The sequence below is a fragment of the Dunckerocampus dactyliophorus genome, chromosome 12 (genome assembly GCF_027744805.1).
Source record: "Dunckerocampus dactyliophorus isolate RoL2022-P2 chromosome 12, RoL_Ddac_1.1, whole genome shotgun sequence".
Lineage (NCBI taxonomy): Eukaryota > Metazoa > Chordata > Actinopteri > Syngnathiformes > Syngnathidae > Dunckerocampus > Dunckerocampus dactyliophorus.
The window spans coordinates 13,039,092-13,058,704 of NC_072830.1; the positions used below are offsets into that span (position 1 = coordinate 13,039,092).

At 41.1% G+C, this 19,613-nt stretch overlaps 1 protein-coding gene across 1 annotated transcript in view; it reads right to left on the reverse strand.

Annotated features, from left to right (window-relative positions):
- The window catches only part of LOC129191220 (aldehyde dehydrogenase, dimeric NADP-preferring-like), a 23,707-nt gene extending 4,753 nt beyond the window's left edge, over positions 1–18,954 (reverse strand). Inside the window, exons 1-9 of the mRNA XM_054794370.1 lie at positions 18,822–18,954; positions 11,846–12,004; positions 9,814–10,045; positions 7,049–7,134; positions 6,546–6,754; positions 2,770–2,887; positions 2,562–2,703; positions 2,326–2,492; positions 406–505 (exon numbers count right to left, since the gene is read on the reverse strand). Coding sequence (XP_054650345.1) covers positions 406–505; positions 2,326–2,492; positions 2,562–2,703; positions 2,770–2,887; positions 6,546–6,754; positions 7,049–7,134; positions 9,814–10,045; positions 11,846–12,001 — 1,210 coding nt within the window. The 5' untranslated portion in view covers positions 12,002–12,004; positions 18,822–18,954. The remainder of the gene's footprint in view (positions 1–405; positions 506–2,325; positions 2,493–2,561; positions 2,704–2,769; positions 2,888–6,545; positions 6,755–7,048; positions 7,135–9,813; positions 10,046–11,845; positions 12,005–18,821) is intronic.
- Between the last annotated feature and the right edge of the window lie 659 nt (positions 18,955–19,613).

The window sequence follows — 19,613 nt, forward strand, 5'->3', positions numbered from 1 at the left end:
CTTGGAGACTGTAGCTGCTGCATCATCCCCTGACTAACTAAATACACACGTATGAAATTCACTCTATATTCGGTAATTTTTTAAAATAAATTTGATACATTTCTACCCGCTGGGATGTGTGCAGGCGTCATGTCACTTATTAAAAGTGTCTTCTTCCACAACATTCTGACATTTACTAAACAGCTAAGGTTTTATTGTATCCGTACATGTAAAATGTGACTTATTTCAGTTTGTGTAGCTTTAGTTTGTGTCTTTTTTGGTGTAAACATTGCCCCCTCTGTTTTGTTTTTGTCTTTGTTGTAATAAAACAAAAAAATCCAGCAATCAATGGTAGCCCACGTTATTACCTATAGATGATATCATGTATGTATATACTGTACAGTATGTATGTATGTGGCATCTTACCAACACCACCAAAAGGGAGTGAGTTGAGCGTGTAGTGCATCATCACATCATTGACTGTCACTCCTCCACTGGTGGTCTCCTCAATCATCTTTTTTATGGCCTTGAAGAAAACAAATGGATCATCAAAAATGAAGAGTGGCGTGATACACCTAATGTACCATGTTGACACAAGTCCGCATCCTACTGCAGCCACATGGGGGCGCTGATGTTGCATCTTTACACATGGGTGGTAACAACGCTTCCACAGTCAGATAGGAGCACCTGCCATTAGTGTATGTCAGATGGGCCAGTCCAGCTAACAAGTGGGTCACGCATGGCCCGCAGGCCGTACTTTGCCATACCCTGTACTAGTTCCAGAACCACTGGTGCTACATAGGCTTCATCACCAGACACCAGATATTTTTTCTGGGGCTAAAAATTTGAGACGCTCCAATCTGTGTTTTGTGCTTCCGATTCCGATCATCCATGAATGAGATCGGCTGATACCGCTCACAATGTATTTATGATGAGTGCTATTTTCCAGGGATAGTTAATTGGCAGATACTTGATTATTAAAATAAATAAACATTTGTGCAGATAGGTTTTTTTGCCTTTATTTTTGTAAAAGGATTTTTGTACTATTTGACACAAACCTGAATTTAATTTGACGCGTGTTTTGGAGTAATACAAACACGTGGGAAATGAATTGTTCAATAATTTTTTTGTTCATGTTAACAAAATGAACAGAATAAAATAACACAAATAAATTTGTTTATTAAATTGAAATGTGTCTTGCTTGCAGGGGTGTCCAACTTTCATCGCTATTAGAGCTGTCAACTATTTGTCTTTTAATTACGACTGGCAACATTTCAATTGTACACTACTTTATATACCAGGCACATCTCCACTCAAACAGCGTGGCTATTGCTATTTTGTGCTTATTTGTAATTATATTAAAGGCGCTAAGTCCAAATTCAACAGTTCTAATAAAAAAAAACTACTAAGAGTTGAAGCAAATATTCTTTGGCCCTTTGGTGCGCTACTCAAAATTAGCTGGCCAGATAGGAGACTCATGTGATAGTATCACCATCATAAGGCTGAACACACTATGTGTTTATGTTCATTAAACAACCACACACAAAAGGTGTTTTGAGGACAACACATAATTAGTACTATGATGGCAAGAGAGCAATATTGTTCAGTGACACTTGAAAAAGTTAGTACGTACCCCATGAGCGTGATATCCACTTCCCCGTGGGACAAAAACGAGCTCCGAACTAACCGCATTGCTTGTTTGTTTTAAAAACAAAATGTCGCTGTGGTAAAAAGTCATATTTGGAGTCCGAAGACCAGAAGCTAGGTGGATGACTAGCTAGCTAGCTAGCTGCCGCCAGTGACAGCTAGGCAAAGCGTGTAAACAAAGATGCAAGAAAAGTCGAACGGCAATAGGTTTGATAAGGGAGTGATCAAACACGCTGGCGTGGATTAGCGCAGCCTGTGTCAGGCTGTCAAACTGAAACCATTGAGGTTTTACAGACGAGTGTCGATTCTTGCGGCAATACGGGGAAAAAAGTTCGTCCCTTGTCGGCTCAATATGGGTGCTGGCAACCCTACGTGACACAGCACACATGTAGGGTTTGCCGCAGCACGCCGATCGGTTCTTGTGAACAGCTTTGAAAGGCATTTATCGACATATGCCGATCGTGTGTTTTTTACAGAAATCGGACAACACTAATCGGTGGGCAATCGATCGGAGCGTCCCTACTAAAAATAAAGTCATGTTGGAGACATACACAGTAGATCCCCACTTTTCACAGGGATTACGTTCTGGACCCACCAGTGAATGGACACCAGTAATTGATACCCCTGCCCACCTCCAAACCCTATTGCAAGCTTGGCATTGACGTTGAAGATGTTATTAAGCGTGTGGTTCAATCTCACCTTCTTGTCATTGGAGAATATGTAGAGCGCCAAAGGCTTTTCTCTCTCATTGATGAAGTGAATGGCTTCCTCCAAGCCGCTCACAGTCACGATGGGCAGCAGAGGACCAAAGATTTCTTCCTGCATCAGCCGGGAGTGAGGGGGCACATCCTTCAGCACGGTGGGGGCTGTGTGAGCAAAGAGCAGCATTCAGCTAAGCCTGCATGGCCATGCATTTGCAATCAGTGCGCGCCTACCGATATAGCGCTCTGATGGGTCACACTGGCCACCTAGCACGGGGGCGTAACCCTCCATCAGGCCCACCACCCTGTTGAAGTGCTTCTGGTTCACCATGCGACCATAGTCTGGTGATGACTTGGGATCAGGGCCATAAAACTCCTGTGGGGAATCAAACATATTCCACCAGTCTCAGCTGTTTAGCTCAGAGTTCAGGAAGTACGTTACCATGAGAGTTTGCCGGATGCTTTCCACCACGCGGCCTTGAATACACGGCTCACAGAGGATGTAGTCTGGAGCGATGCACGTCTGACCGCAGTTGATAAATTTTCCCCAGGTAATACGACTAAACACAAAAAAAGACCAAAAATCATCACTGGAAAGCGAGTGTGTCCAAACGTCATCCATGCAGAAAAATGCAAGTATGGGGGGGTCCCTTGGCTTTTGCTGGCGTAATGACTAAATATGTCACAAGAGATTAAAACGTGACAAGATTTCCCGTTTCAGAAAAAAAATGGCTTGTGAGCACTAAGCCTGGGAACATAATAAATAAATGATTTAATCACACAATAAATGAACATTTTGCCAGCCTCCATATATTGCCATGTAGGAAGGAAGAGAGTTCACTCTGTGCATTGGTTTCAGCACCTTGGCACGTTTGTCCCATACAACAACGGCATGAACGGAGTGAGCCCTTTTGTCAGTCATACAGCCTCTTTGTCTCAGTGGGTGGAGGCGGGGCCTCTAGCATACGCACAGAGTGCAGAAGAGTGTAATGTTGTAGAAATTTAATGAGTAGATTGCAATAGATTGTCATATATTTTATGTATTTTTTTTATTGTACTTTTCTTAAAAGTAATGTGAAAATCTCATGACCAATCTGGTGTATCGTCTCGTGACACCACTATTAATGACATATTAAAACTAGGGGTCTGATAATATTGGCCCACCAATATTATCGGCCCGATATTGGCATCAAAAAGTGACATCGGTAGATATCGGTATCAGGTTTTTTCCTGATAATGAAAACCGATATTAAAAAAATGCTGTCTAGATGGACTATTTAATGTTCACATGGCCAGGATGACACCACAGTGTGTTGACATACAGTACAAGCCCACCTCCTTTGCGCTTTCCACAGGCTCTTGCGTTCCTGACCTCTCTGACTGCCCCGAAGTCAGCTAGCTCCTCCCGTTAGGATCTGGGAGGCTAGCTGTTAGCCATTCAGTGAATCACAAATAAGCTACACTCCCTGAAGGTCTTGACGTTCTTGACAGCTCGTCGATCTTGCTTGGTAGTGAATTCACGTTTCCCATGTTATTAGAAGGCACCGAAGGTTTGACTTGACTCTCATCTTAGCCCTGGCCCTGCCGCCTCAATATCAATGGGTACACAGGGAATCACACCGATGCAGGACGTCGCTCTCATGGCACAAAAAAAATGTGCTTGGATAAACAAACAGCTGCTTGAAAGGCAGCCACTCATGGCGGCGGTGTTAATTCCACAACTGGAGATAAAAAGTAGTAAAATAAAATAAAATATTAATACGGAACAAATCACGTCAAATTTGTAATGCAATAATACATAATAAATCAGAATAATACATAGTAATAATAATTCACAATAAGGTAAGGTAAGTCCAGTCCTGTTACACATATTGGCATCGGTGGATATTGGAATCAGAAATTGAGAGTTGGACAATATCGGCATATCAGTTATCTGCAAAAAAGCCAGTATCGGACATCCCTAATTAGGACTGTCACGATAATCCATAAATCAATTAATCGAACAATGAAAAAAAAAAAACAGGTCGATAATTATGACGCCCTCGATAAATTGACATGTGCATGTCTGCGTGTGCTTCAGCTGCTCGTCTCTCTGTGCCACACAGGCTGGATGACAAGAGGGTTCACTCTGCATCTGTCTGTTTGCATGAATGAACAGAAAGAGTGGGCCCTCATCTCATTCAGCCTCTTTGTGGAGGCGGGGCCACTAGTGAGTGGATACAGAGGGTTTAGCAGCGAGCTTCCTGAGGCAGGATACGCTAACATTTAGAAGGCGCGGAAGTGATGGTGTTTGAGGCGAATGCCACGGCCGACAGCCACAATGTGGGAACATTTTGGTTTTAAACAGAATGAACACGGTGAGCGCATGAATACAGATGACCGACACAGACGTTTTCTCAACTAGGAAAAAAAACTACCGATGTAAGTGCCTTGGATAGCGGCGCCTTTGTGCCGATAGTAACGCTTCCTGAGGTGTTTGGTCGGCAAATATAAACAAAATTGCAAAATGGTGCGCTCTCACAACCGGTGTCGCTGGCTACATTGCAAAAACATAGGTACAGGCCAAGCTGTGTCAAGCTGTCTGCACAGGTACACCGTACACTATACTTGAGTACCATCTAGTGGTCACATGTGTAGTACACCTCATGACAATGATTGAAAAAATGGTCTAAAAAATTATTTCCGATAAAGTCAATTATCGACGATAATTTGTAGCACAATTGTCGACCAACAAAATTTGTTATCGTGACGGGCCTATTCCTAATTAAAACCAATGCAATGTAGGTCAAAACATGTTCTTACCGCCATTCTGTGTATATCTGTGTATAAGATGCACCGGTATTTAAGACACACCGACTTAATTTAGAGAGAAAAACAGATTTGTACATACATAAACCGCACATGTCCACATCATAAAAAGACATACTGTGGAGCGCACGAGTCCGTGAGGACCAGGCAGCTCTTTATTTGACAGGAGCCAATCATGAGCTGTGAGAAAACTCACAACGAGCTCGTCAGCCCCTCGGAAATCGCAGGAGGTCATTACTCAATATAACAGTCTGATTCACGGTGTCATCTTATAAAAAAAACGCAAAAATCATCCCACATCAACTTAACACTCAAACGATATACCTAAGGAATATACAACACATGCCGCAGCAGCCATGGCAGTTCATTGGCCATGGCTGCCATTGGCCAATGAACTGCTTTGCTGCGCGAAATGCTCTGTATCATCCAATTTGTGTGCCTAATTGCGTCACAACAAGCTCAACTCGATTAATTATTATTATTAACCAGCCAACCACCACCCCACTTTAACCTAAAGGCAGCACATGTTCTTTGATATTGATATTTTCATGTATGCGATGCAGGAGCAGCCAAACTATGAAAATGAATGTAATTTATACCAGTTGTGTTGTAGTTATGATGTAATGTTATAGTGTGATGTGCAGATCGATATTGAAATATCGATACTTCCAATACCAGCTCTTCATGCTCTAAAATTGATTCTCACATCAAAACATCGATACTTTTGATACTTCAGCCATTTGAGGTAATGTTTGTATGATATGTTGGTTGAAAAGGAGCCATGTGTGGCTTAATGTATCATATCAATTATCATTCTTATAGTAGTTCTTATTTTAATGGTTTTATTTTTTTACTTATTTTCTTTTTTTATTGCTTAAAACTACCATTTTCACATATTTTATATGTTTTTGTCATGTGTTTTCTGTTGTTTTTTTATTAGCTTGGTTATATTGTAAATCACCCCGCTACGCACAAATACTTAAGGGTTCAAAATAAATCAATAAAACACTCAAATAAATGATCAGTTCATGGATTATTAATTATATTTATTTAAATTAACAATTGATGTCATTAATAAGTTAATTAATTGTCTTGCGTTCTTTATGCTATGATATGAAATACACTACCATTTCAAATTTAATAGACACATTAGGTGTATTTCCACAAAGTATTGGTATTGGATCAGTATCGCTGATACCAGCCTGAATTTTACTCAGTATAGGATCAGAAACGAAATCAGTGGTATCGCATATCACTAGTTGTAGTATGTTGTATTTGGAAGTATCCTGAAACAATGTCGCATTCTAGTGCTCTATAGAAAACAAATGTTTGTGGTGTCTTCAGGAAGTAAAAACGCGACTTCTGAAGTGGTAGTGGAAGTAGCCCTGCTGTCATTCATGTGATTGTTACCGGCAGGCGACTCTGATGTGACAGTTCTTGTCAATGTAGCAAGGACTCTTCCCTCCCAACTCCAGAGTCACTGGGGTGAGGTGTCGAGCTGCAGCCTCCATCACCACTTTGCCCACCAGACTGCTTCCCGTGTAGAAGATATGGTCAAATCTGTGCTTCAACAACTCCTGGGTTTCTGCCACACCGCCCGTTACCACTGGGTACAGATCCTGCACAACACATCACATGCATGCATTGGATTCTGCATAAACCTTGGAGCTGGCATAAACCTTTCATGGACACTTGTGGCAGGCATTGGAGATATTATTCATATTCAAATGTCTTTTTGGTGGTCATTTAGACATGCGGACTTGACAGAACCTTTTGGACAATGACAACATTCATTGTCAAAGTGGACTTGAGGTTTTGTATGTTCTATTTGCATGAATAAAAACACGCAGCAGTCGGTCGATCTAACTATTTGTCATATGGATGTGCTCAAGCAACAATAGCAGTGATCACACCTTATCCAGATAGAGAGGCAGCAGGGTCTCAAGGAGGAGCGATGAGCAACCACTTATCTCTGACGGCTTCACCACAGCTGCATTGCCTGCAGGAACACAGTAGTCGCTTCACAGGACAAGATCACCACACACTTGGATACATCTCATTATTTAGAATCTTATGAAAGGACTTCACTGAACCAACTAAGCACTCTGATGAAACCAAGAACATAGCTGGAACTCCAACACACACTTGGCAGCAGGGGTGGATTGGGGCAAAAATTCAGCACTGTCCAGGGTTGGAATTGAATCTGCACCTTCTGCATTGATGGGGCACGTGCGGACCGTTGAAGAGTAGCTGGATTGTACGATTTTATTCTGTAACGGGTGACAGAGCCTCGGACTAACTTGACGCTACATGCACGTGTCACAGCAGCAATGCACATATGGACCCCGTGAGGTCTTTTCCCAAATGGAGGACTTCAGGTATCTGGGGAACTTGTTCTGGGATGAGATTCAGCACCTCCAAATCCGAGGCCAAGGTTGTCAGCCGGAAAAGGACGGATTGCACCCTTGGTTTGGGTGTGAAGTCTCGCCCCAAGTGGAGAAGTTCAAGTATTTCGGGAACTTGTTCTGCGATGAGACTCAGCAGCTCCACATCTGAGGCCAAGGTTCTCAGCCGGAAAAGGACGGATTGCACCCTTTGGTTGGGCATGAGGTCTTGCCCCAAGTGGAGATGGTCAAGTACTTCAGGATCTTGTTCTGCGATGAGACTCAGCACCTCCACATCTGAAGCCTGCAAAAGGGTGGATTGGACCCTTCACGTTAGGAGTTCAAGTATCTTAGGGTCTTGTTCACGAGTGAGGGAAGGCTGGAGCCCCTTGCTGTATTGAACGGTCGTGGTGAAGAGACAGAAGGCTAAGCTCCCGATTTACCAGTCAATCGACGCTCCTACCTTCACCTCTGGTTATGAGCTTTAGGTAGAAGACTGAAGGAGCAAAATCACAGATACCAACAGCCGAAATGAGTTTCCTCCGTAGGGTGGCTGACTCACCCTAACAGAGAGAGTGAGGAGCGCAGGCATCTGAGAGGAGGCTGCTCCTTCACAAGAGAAGCCAGTCGAGGTAGCTCGAGCATCTAGCCCAAGTGCGTCCTGAACAGGTATAGGTTGGCCCTGGGGGAGACCTAGGCCACCCTGGAGGGACTATGTCTCACAGCTAACCTGGGAACGGACTACTGCCCCTGTGACCCCAACCCGGAAAAGTGGAAGAAAATGGATGGGTGGATTATTTAGCAGAAAACATTGTGTCTTAAAAAAGGACAGAGAATGAGAAAGGAGAGTTGATATGAGGCAAGGAGCAAATGCTCTTTTTCGTTTAAACACTTGCATAGTTAATAACATGTTACCTGCTTTCCTTTTGTAATTTAGCTTGTGGTCGCAGGGGTGAGTCAGTGAACCAGTTAATGGAAATCAGTACCCGTGATTCCCAATTCAGTAAAAAAAAAACTTGTGAGTTTTCAATGACTCGTTCATGACTCACACATCTCTAATGAGAATGAAAGCTCTTCATATCTTAAAGGAATTTTGTCCATCATCCGCAATCCTGATGTGAGACACGAAGACACAAGTCTTCCTCTTTTCTGTGCCTTCTAAAGATATAAAAACAGCTAAAAAGCGGCAGCTAAGAATGCACATAATAGGACGCACCTATTCCACCTAAAAATCCTTCTGAAAAAAAGGAATTCTAAAAAATTTAAACGAAAAAAACAGAATTCGGGAAAAAATGAAACAGATTTCATAGGGCCTGTGGCTAGCTAAATGCCTCAGGCCACTAGCAAAAGGTAAGGCTACATATTGGAGCATTCCTTGTAGCATTGTATTGTAGCATTCCTTTCTATGTTCCTTTATTGTTGCGATATGAAATCAATGCACCCAGGAAGGAAGTTCCGCTAATGCTTAAAATGACCAAAATATTGCAAAATACTGCAAGTATTACATCATCATCATGAATGTGTCTGTTACTATATGGTCACAGAAATGGATATAAAACCATAAAACCTTGTTGGAGGTTTTTGGAGGTGTTTTAATAGCGGGCTTTGTAGGAATAGGTGCGTCCCATTACGTGCATAAGTTAGCTGCCTCTTTTTAGCTGTTTTTATATCTTTAGAATGCACAGAAGAGAGAAATACGTGTGTTCATGTCTCATATAAGGATTGTGGATGATGGGCAAAATTCCAAAAAAAGTGCAGTTTTCCTTTAAGGAGGTCAAGTTCCAAGATCAAGTACTTTTCCCCAGTGCACATGTGACATGCTATCAGGTACAGTCGCCCCTCGCAATATCGCAGTTCGATTATCGCTCCCTTGCTATATATCAGTTTTTCAGAAATGAATGAATTCATTAACGATGGCTTTTTGGTGGTATACTATGTTCTGTTAGTCAAAACATTTAGAAATACAAGTTATTTTTAATATTCCAGTCACTAGGTTGGAGTAATTACACAAAACATTGAGACATTATCTTACATTACATTACCTTAACACTGCATGGAGTCACGAAGTCAGCCATGGCATGTCCCACAGGATGGAGTGAAAAAGTTTTTATGCCCCAATTCCGAAATATTCCATTTATTTACATTGAATTCTTTTAACGCGGCCGGGTCTGGAAGCAGTTAATCGCTATTAACGAGGGACGACTGTGCTGGTTGTGGTGAAAAAAGATATGTAATCCAAGGCTGTTGCCACCTGCAAGCGGCAGATGGCATTTATTTGTATTTACTTGTCGTACCTGCAGCAATGGCTCCCACCAGGGGTATCAGCGTTACGGCCCACGGATAATTCCAGGCTCCAATGATGAGCACCAGGCCCAGTGGTTCTGGGCGGATGTAAGCCTCATCTGACACGGTGAGAAGATTCTTCTCTACCGGCCGACTTGACGTCCACTCTTGCAGTTTGTCCAGCGCCAAGTTAATCTCGTTCTCGATACCGATCAGCTCCAAAAGTGACGTGTCGTACTGGCTCTGGAGGACATCGTCATCATCATCATCATCATGACAGCAGCAGGGGGACCATTCTACCCAATCCCTCCCCAGGAAAGACAATGTACTGTACAAATGCACAATAACATTAACTGTAAAATGCTTTTTTGTAAATATTTTGTAATATAATGTATATTTCACGAAAAAACTGCATTGTGATTTAGGTGAAATGCTACTAAAATTACATTATTTTTTCTCATAATATTACCAGTTTTTTCTCATTTGATTACAACTTTTTCACGTTAATATTTTGATTTCTTGTAAAATTACAGCTGTCCATTCCATTTCTGCTGTGTTTTTTTTGTGTGTACATTTTCCAACTATTATAACATTTCTGCTGTTTTTTTCCATTTCTGTTGTTGCTTTTCTGAAATAGAATTTTCTCAATATTTCAACTTTCTTTTCTTTCCTCTTGTAAATTTTCTTCTTTAAATGTTATGACTTTATTCCCGTAATTTTATGACTTTATTCTCATAATATTATAACTTTTTCCCCAACCTAATTTTCCAAAAATTACAACTTTGTTCTTTGTTTTGTTTGTTTCTCATAATATTGCTTTTTTTTTTTTTTTTTTTTTAGCAAAATATCTTTTTTCCTTAATATTTTAACTCTATCCTATTAAAATGACATTACTCTTCCTCATAATATTACCAGATTTCCTTATTCGGTTACAACTTTTTCATCTTTACATTTTGACTTTATTCTTGTAAAATTACAGCTGTTTTTCTTTACATTTTTCAACTATTTCAACTTTCCCCTTGTAAATATTCTTTTTGAAATTATTTGACTTTATTTGACTTCCCATAATATTTTGACTTTATTCCCGTAATATTATAATTTAATTTACAGTAAGTGTAAACCTTCACTATCATTGCACTATATTGTTATATCATTTGGAACACAGGAGGTGAACAAATGCATTGCAACTGACGTGAAACTGATGAGGGGTAGGATTAAATAAGCTTTGCTTCTTCCTACTCCTTTTTGGACATGCGGAACTGTGAATTGTGCATATTCCAGATGAAAAAAATAATAATAGTTTTCCAAAAATTACAACTTTATTCTTTGTCTTGTTTCTCATAATATTACGTATTTAAATGACATTTTTGCAATGTGACTCTAGCCCTAAAAAAAAACAGCCGTGGGCCGCAAACACCCTAACACATTACCCCCTGTGAAAAATGTGGAATATTGTATAAGTCACATGGTACACAGGAAGTTGCCTCAGTCAGATGCTCTGCAGGCCAAGTGAAGGCCAAAAGTATATACTGTATAAGGTATTGCCACTATTTGTTTAGTTTTAAAATACTATTTTTGTTGAGTGACTGTAATATGTGTAATATGTGTCTATAGTTAGTGTCAGCAGGCTATTAGCATAAATGGCATTTATATACATATACACTCCTGATCAAAATCTTAAGACCAGTTGAAAAATTGCTAGAATGTACATTTTGCACTGTTGGATCTTAAGGAGGTTCTAAGTAGAGCTTCAAAATGCAAAAAGAATAAATGGGAGTGAGGCAAAAAACTTTAACGTTAACATTTGATCAGCTGATGAACACTCCAGTGCAAAATTTACTGTAAATTCTTGCAATTGTTCAACTGGTCTTTAGGCAAATTTAAATAAAGTTGTCTGAGATGGGCCAATACACATACACAGTGGTTTTAATGATGTAATGAATTCATTCTAATTATACAGTTACATGGTCAGATTTGGTCAAATGGCCCAGAAAGACCAGACCAAAGATGGCATGACAGGTGGTGGGGTGTTCCTCCACTCACCCTGTTGATGTCCTGTTTGAGAGCCGTGGTGATCTCAGCCTCGCGCTCAGTGATCATCCTCTGCAAAGCCTGAAGCTGCTTCAGCCTGAAGTCAAGAGGACGACTTCTGCCGCTCACAAAGGCCTCCTTGGCTTGCTGTATGACCTGCCACTCCATCGCCTCCAAGGACACACAAAGAAAGACTTCATCCACTGATGTCATCTGACATCTCAGGAGGAGGATGGACGGAGCAGGTGAGCAGCACCGGGGGCAGCGTGCTTGCATTTGTGTTGGTAACTATGATAACTGCTACGGTATCATTATACACATGCTACACATCCACCGAATTGCAAGAACGTCAGCTAAAAGCTCTACCAAACCAGTTTTAGAAAAACAGGAGACAATTGAAAGCACCAGCGCCCCAAAGCAGTCACAAGCCGTCAGTGTGCAGTCAGCTTCCGCGGCACACTGAGAGCATAGGTGCGATGCCGCCGGGGTCGACCTCGCCCTGTTTTACAGAGGGGGATCTAAAACTGCTATTACTAATCTTCATTAAATGACTACTCATTACACTCAAGCCTCATTCATACTCAGTCACTTACCTGTCAGTGTGTCAGGACGTGTGATGGAAGAACGTTGTGTGATAAATGAAACAAGTAGTCCTAACTGCAAGATAAAAGGTGCTAGGCGCTGGTCGAGATAAAATATTTAAATTATTTCTATTTTGATGAAGTGATCGCCAATTTCAAATGAACAAACCAAGACTCATATACATTTGTACTTCTAATGTAATTAAGGTGTTTTTTACTCACTTTTTTAAAATCTCTCCTGAGGTTGTGCTTTTTTCCTACAGCATCTGTTACATCATATGCAAATAATATGCAAATTAGTCAATGACGTCATCTAGCGACTTCTAGGAAAGCCAATAGCTACAGTACCGTAAAGCACCGTGTATAAACCGCACCCGTTTATTAACCACACCCCCATTTTCAGGCTCATGGCGGGGAAAAAAAATTTTTTAGTTCATAAATGCTTGCCAACTCTTTCATCTCAAATCAACATGCGTAAAGGTACTAAGCAATTTCAAAAAGAAGAAGAAAGAAGAAATCTGAACTTCGGCATCTAGATCTTTAATATTATGGCTAAGCACAGATTAAAAATAATAATAATAATTTTAAAAAATCAAAATAAAGAAATTTGCAATTTTCAGAGATGTTTTGATATCTTATCTTTCACTGCTTCTCTTTTTCTCTATTATTATTTTATTGCATAGCTTCAGTGTGAATTTGAATAAACTCCAACGTTGTATTTTATTTTACATTGGAAGCTTAGGTTAGCTTCAGTGTACAGTAGACGCCCCTACAACGTAAATAATCCGTTCCGAGAACCTTTATGTTATAGGGATTTTGTGTTATACTAAGCGTAAAATAAATACGTAAAAATACGTAAAAACTCACCCCTTTGGCACTTCGAAATATTCAAAGTCCACCAAATATGGTGGGAAAACATAAGAAAATGTTAGCATAAACATAGTAGAGTAACATTCCAATATAAAATAAGGTAATAAATAAGATTACTGTAAATTAATAAAACTGAAAAACAAAAACAATCCTACCGTTCACGAGATGTCTTGATCAGTAGCGCAAGTGGAGGCAGGAAGGAGGAGGAGGACTAGCCTGAGTCGAAACGTGACTCAAAGAGTCTAAGAGTCAGCTGGTCTCACAGACAAACACACACGCACTACACGATAATGCTGTGTGCAAAATTTTAATTTGTAACTTAACTTCATTGTTTAAGTTAGATTCAGGGCGACTGCAAAGAGGAAGGGAGGTTGAAGGGAGAAGCCTGTCTCTCACACAAACTCACGTACGTGCTGTATAACTCAGCCAATGAGATGAGAGCGGAGGCGGTGCCCCGAAAATCAGCCAATGAGAGCGTGATGCGTCAAAGGCGTCACCAAGTGTTAGTCTGAACTTGCACCGACTTGAGGCATTAATAAAGTTGATTGAAAAAAAAAAGACTTGCACTGACTTGACGAATTTCTTCTGTAATATGAAGCAAAAACTTTATATAAATTCTTTATGTTCAGTGGAATTGATGTAAAAGGAGGTTTATGTGATGCGAGGTACTACTGTATACAGAGATCGTTTCACTGTGTGAAAATAGAGACAGCCGTCAGATAAGTTAGTTGCATACACAAGCATTTTCAGCAACTGTACAGCAGAGGGCGCTAAAGTCAAAGCAACTGTCTGACCCACAGACGGCTATTGTAAAATAGACTTCTCGTCAATTTCTACGTCTGGTCACAGACCTGTCATCGTGTATAAACCGCACCCCGATTTTTTGCTTCTTACCAGTGGAAAAAAAAGTGTGGTTTATCCACAGTGCTTTACGGTACTTTTCTTCCTCCCATAGATATACAGTACATGCAAACACCTCATTGAGATGGCTGGCACGTTGTAGCGATACGTTTGGATGTGGCAGATCTGCCCCTTATACAAATGCAAGAAAATGGACCCAAGTTAAGTTTTGGAGGCTGGTTTCACTGCAGGCATCCACAGTATTATGCCACAAAGTCAACAAATTTTGTTGGTAAAATGATGTTATGATGGCCAAATGCAACCAAAAGTATTTTTTCTTGTTTGGACTGTAACCGCGTGGTACAATTCCATGCAGAACATAAATTAGGCATCCTCCTAGCGCTCTCTTGCCACATTCAATATGGCGGTGGCATCTTCGACTGATTGAGCGCTCAATGCGGCGTCTACGTTACCCGAGAAACTCAAACATGTGCAGCAAGTCCACCTATTCGACTCACTAAACCCGTGAGCCCACGTCACGTTCACGATCCACTTGTCATAGTGGTGGAAACTCCCTTTAAAAGCATCTTTTTAGTGAGCCGAGCCAAGACAACCGTCTCTCTAAGAGCCGGTTGTTTCGGCTCCTAATTGGCTCCTCCAATTTTTATGTTGTCTTAAATTAATTGATTACCAAATGATGTGTATTGTATGAAATGAATCACTAATGTAAAAAATACATTATATGAAATATAATACAAAATATAATGCTATACTATAAAACACAAAAAGCCGCATCTCAACAGACAAATTAGGTCAAAATAGGTCAAATTTGCAAATTTCTAACCATTTACAATCAAACAACACAACATCAACAGAACACCACACAATCCATTTATCCATTTTCTATGCTCAGTGGGGTTGCGGAGGTATCCCAGGTGACTTCGAGCGACAGGCGGGGTACACCCTGGACTGGTCGCCAGCCAATGGCAGGGCACATATAGACAAACAAGCATTCACACTCACATTCATACCTATGGACAATTTAGAGTCTCCCATTAAGCTAACATGCATGTTTTTGGAATGTGGGAGGAAACCGGAGTACCCGGAGAACATGCAAAGTTCACACAGAGATGCCCAAGCGGAAACTCGAACCAAGGTCTCCTAACAGTGCGGCCAACACCACACAGCAAATCATAAATTAAAAATGTGCAAAAAGTGAAAAAGCAAAATCCAGCTAAGAGTTGTGTCTTTACTGAAGACTGAAGGCATTTAAAAAAAACACATGCCTCAGCTCTGAGGGGCTGATTTTTCCTACCCTTTCTGTGTCTCGGCAACCTGTCTCCCTCCCCTCCGGCAACACTGACTGAAGTGCCCCCGCCCCCTGCTCAGTGTGGAAACAGAGCCACACATCTTGACCAATGACATTCACCTTTAACAGAAAAAAAGACCAGGAGAAAACTAGTCGGCTGACCAACGACGCAAGCGGGCTCCTGTCGTTCATTTCGAAGAGCCCGCTCTCAGAGCCGATTTGTTCGCGACCGACACCATCACTAATTTGTCGGCACCCCCTTGCAGCATTAGCGAGTGAGTCTACTGAGTCTAGATTCGGGTTCCCGGGTTCGTGTGCTCGCCTCGCGTTTGTGAGCGAGCAGCTCAGACAGGAACAGGAAGTGGAAAGGAGAGTTGATTTGAGGAAAGGAGCATATCTGTTGCTTTTTCCACAGGCTTAAAACATTTATACAAATTCAAATACAAATGCAGCAGCAGCAGGGAAAGTGAACGAGTTAACAGAGAAGAATACCCACGGGTCTCAGTTCAGTAAAAAAAAACGTAAGTTTTGTACAACTCGGCCAATACTCGACCATCACTACAGCGTATGTTATGAATCATTTCATCAAACAAAACACTCAACTCGACAAGAATCATTCCTCAACCACTAAAACTCACTAAACAAACATCTTCATTTCATCTTATGCACTCGTAAAGATACACTGTACATAACTTCACACCCACAATAATGCAGTGAATAAATCATGTATTTCATGTAATGTCATGACTAAAGCCATTTTCATGTATTTGACAGCAGTCATTTTTTTCACTGTAGCTTTATTTTGCGCATATTCCCAGTAAAGTTTTTTCATCACACGTATATTTCTGTAAAAGCTCTTGTGTTATAATAGAAATGGAGTGAGTAGATTGAGTTGTAAAATAAACCTACCTTAATGTGGAAGCATGGGTGGACTGTGTGGAAAGGGTCAGGTAGTCGCTCCTTTGCTATCTTATCACAAAGTGGATCACGTTTCTTATGGCTGCAGCTTTGCTGAGCAACGCTGACACTTCTTGTTGGCAGTCACAGAGAAAGAACTCATGGATGGAGCCCACATTTCATCTTTTCGTCTCATTCAGAACCATTTTGGGTTCCCAGTCGCAAATGCAATTCCTCAACAAGCAACCGCACTCTTCCTTTGCAAGTTAGGCCTGCCCCAGACCTTTATTATTCTTAAATATTATTATGAATATCATTAAACATGCGAAAACCAACATGTGTAACATTATAGGTGACATTGGTTCCATATGTTTTAAATGAAATACTTTGTTACATATTTGTCTTGAAAAGTGAAGCCCTATTACAAATTGGGGTGTTTTTGCTGTGGGTTAATAAAAAAATGAGTGGTGGGCTGGACTTTGGATGCCCTGGTTTAGGTTGCAAGTGTGACTATAAACTCCATCACGGTCACAAAGTATATGGATCATGTTTATGTCATGTTGACTTTACGTTAGCCATGATGCTGTCCAATACACGAGGTGAGGAACAACAACATCAGGGAAATATTGTTGGAGGGTGAACCTTAATGCATGAATTAATCATTTACTTGATCATTACTTATCAAGTCAACATCCATAAACTTCAATGATTAATGAACAGATATCCTGCTGAGCAAAGCAATGTCTACTTTTTTCATTTAAATTTAACTGTAGTTTGTGCACACCTGGAGGTAAGAAGGACGGGAACAAATTAGGATTTGACTAACTGTACCTGTTGATTTGTCCTAATCAATATCATGACATTACTGCTATCACATCACTACTATCAGGAGAACCAGAACGCCGCAACGCTGGCGTTTCAGGTGGCTGATACACAAAAAAGTGTGTCGTTGGGATTTTTTTCCCCTCATCGCGGGGCACGTCGTACAACTAGCACGCAAAATGTCTTCCTCGGAAAGTGAATGTTTGTTTTACAAGTGAGCTCAGGGGAAGTTACAACAGGCCGTTAACGTCACAGGCAGGAGAAAAAAGCAACGTTTCATTTGCTCGCCCGCACCGTATGCATTAAAAATACCATCCATTCATCCATTTTCTATACCGCTTCTCCTCATTATGGTCGCGGGGGCATGCTGGAGCCTATCCCAGCTGACTTCAGGCGACAGGCGGGGTACACTCTGGACTGGTCCATTAAAAATACCGTTTTTGTAAAATGATTGGTTATCTGAGCTATTTTTAATGTTAATGGGATTTATCAGCATAATCTCAGAATTCCCTCATATTGGCCCAATAATTGTTTAATTATATGCATTTTGATTTGTTTTCTGCATCCATCCATTTTCTATGCCGCTTCTCCTCATTAGGGTCACGAGGGCATGCTGGAGCCTATCCCAGCTGACTTCGGGGTACACCCTGGACTGGTCGCCAGCCAATCGCAGGGCACATATAAACAAACAACCATTCACACTCACATTCACACCTATGGACAATTTAGAGTCGCCAGTTAACCTAACATGCATGTTTTTGGAATGTGGGAAGAAACGGGAGTACCCCGATGAAAACCCACACACAGGGAGAACATGAAAACTCCACACAGAAATGCCCAAGGGAGAACCAAACCCAGGTCTTCCCGATCTCCAGACTGTGACTGTGTGGCCAACATGCTAACCACTAGACCACCGCGTGGCTCTTGTAAATTGTCAAACTATAAACGGGTGTTGTGGTAACATTTTTGAGCGACAAGCAAACAGAGAGGATGCTAACAAGGACATTTTGTGGTAGAAATACATTAAGAACACAGTTGGACTCACGCAGTGTACTAATAACACGACAAGACGTGTGGCATATTGTACGCTAAACGGGAAATGTACGCAAACCGGGGCAGAATTTTGGCGTACATTTGTGTGAAGGATTAATGATGCTAGTGGAAAAAGAGAATCAAATGATGGTTGTGAGTGCACCCCTAATGTAAATCCAATGAATCCATTCCAGACATACAATAATATGAAGAAAGAATACATTTTATCAAGAATAATGATACTTTTCCGTGCAGAAAGCAATTGTAAATGAAGAATGAAATGGATAAACAAAGATCTAACATGGCTTTTACCTTTACTGAAGAGAGGGGGTGGCATCCTCGTACGTATTCAACCGTGTTTCTCACCTTCTTAATCACATTGCTGACACTTTTTTTGGCCCGGCAGCGGGTTATTTAGTAGTTGCGCTCAATAAAAAGCGCACGTACCATGAGTCAGCCACGCTTGTTTCTGTGGAACCATACAGTACACGGCTAACGTAGTCGTTTGTTAAGCAAAATGTTGTACGAAAACCAACAGCATGTGGGAACATTTTGGCAAAAACCAAATCATCCAAAAAGCGGGGACTTGGAAAAGCCAGGTTTGAGTGTATATGGATGCTAAATGATGTGAACATACCTTGAATGAAATCCTGGAGTGGGATGTGGTAGACCGAGGCTGAACCCGACACTTTCTTCTAATGTGACAGGCAATGCTACATCGTCCATAAAGCACATGTGAGAAATGATACTGTTAGACGCAGCTAGCCCACCTCCCCAACGGCTTTGGAGCAAACAAAGGGTGAAGTGTTGGAGTTTTTTTTACACAAAGACAGCATTTTCTTGTTTGGAGAGCGAGGATAATGCTGGGAAGATGCGAGTCGAAGGTGGAGGAGAGAATCACACCAAGCATTGTCTGCTGGAAACAACAATCTTCTTGTAGTGTGCAGTCAGCCTGTGGGATGATGGCTTAACAGTGGCACCATTATTACCCTTTGTAATCTACTGTGGCGGAATATACAATATTTTCATACTGTCTACTAGCGTAGACAGAGTTGAAGCAAATATTGGCGAGCTACTCAAAATCAGCTGGTGAGATAGGAAACCCCTGTGATAGTATCAGGCTGGACACACTATGTGTTTATGTTCATTAAACAACCACACACAAAAAGGGTGTTGAGGACAAGGCATAATTAGACTACCTAGAACTACAACTAACATAATTCAGAAGGTTGGTTTCCTCTTGGGATCGGATCAATGCAAGTATCCGCCCAACCCAGTATTGAAACCAAAGCTAGCATCAGTCTTGTATTGATACTTGCGTAATGAGATGGTGTTTTTTCAGTTGTCTTCTATGTTTATTTTCACAAACATGTGTTGTTGATATTGTTATATTTATATATTATACACACTGTATGTATAATATCATACA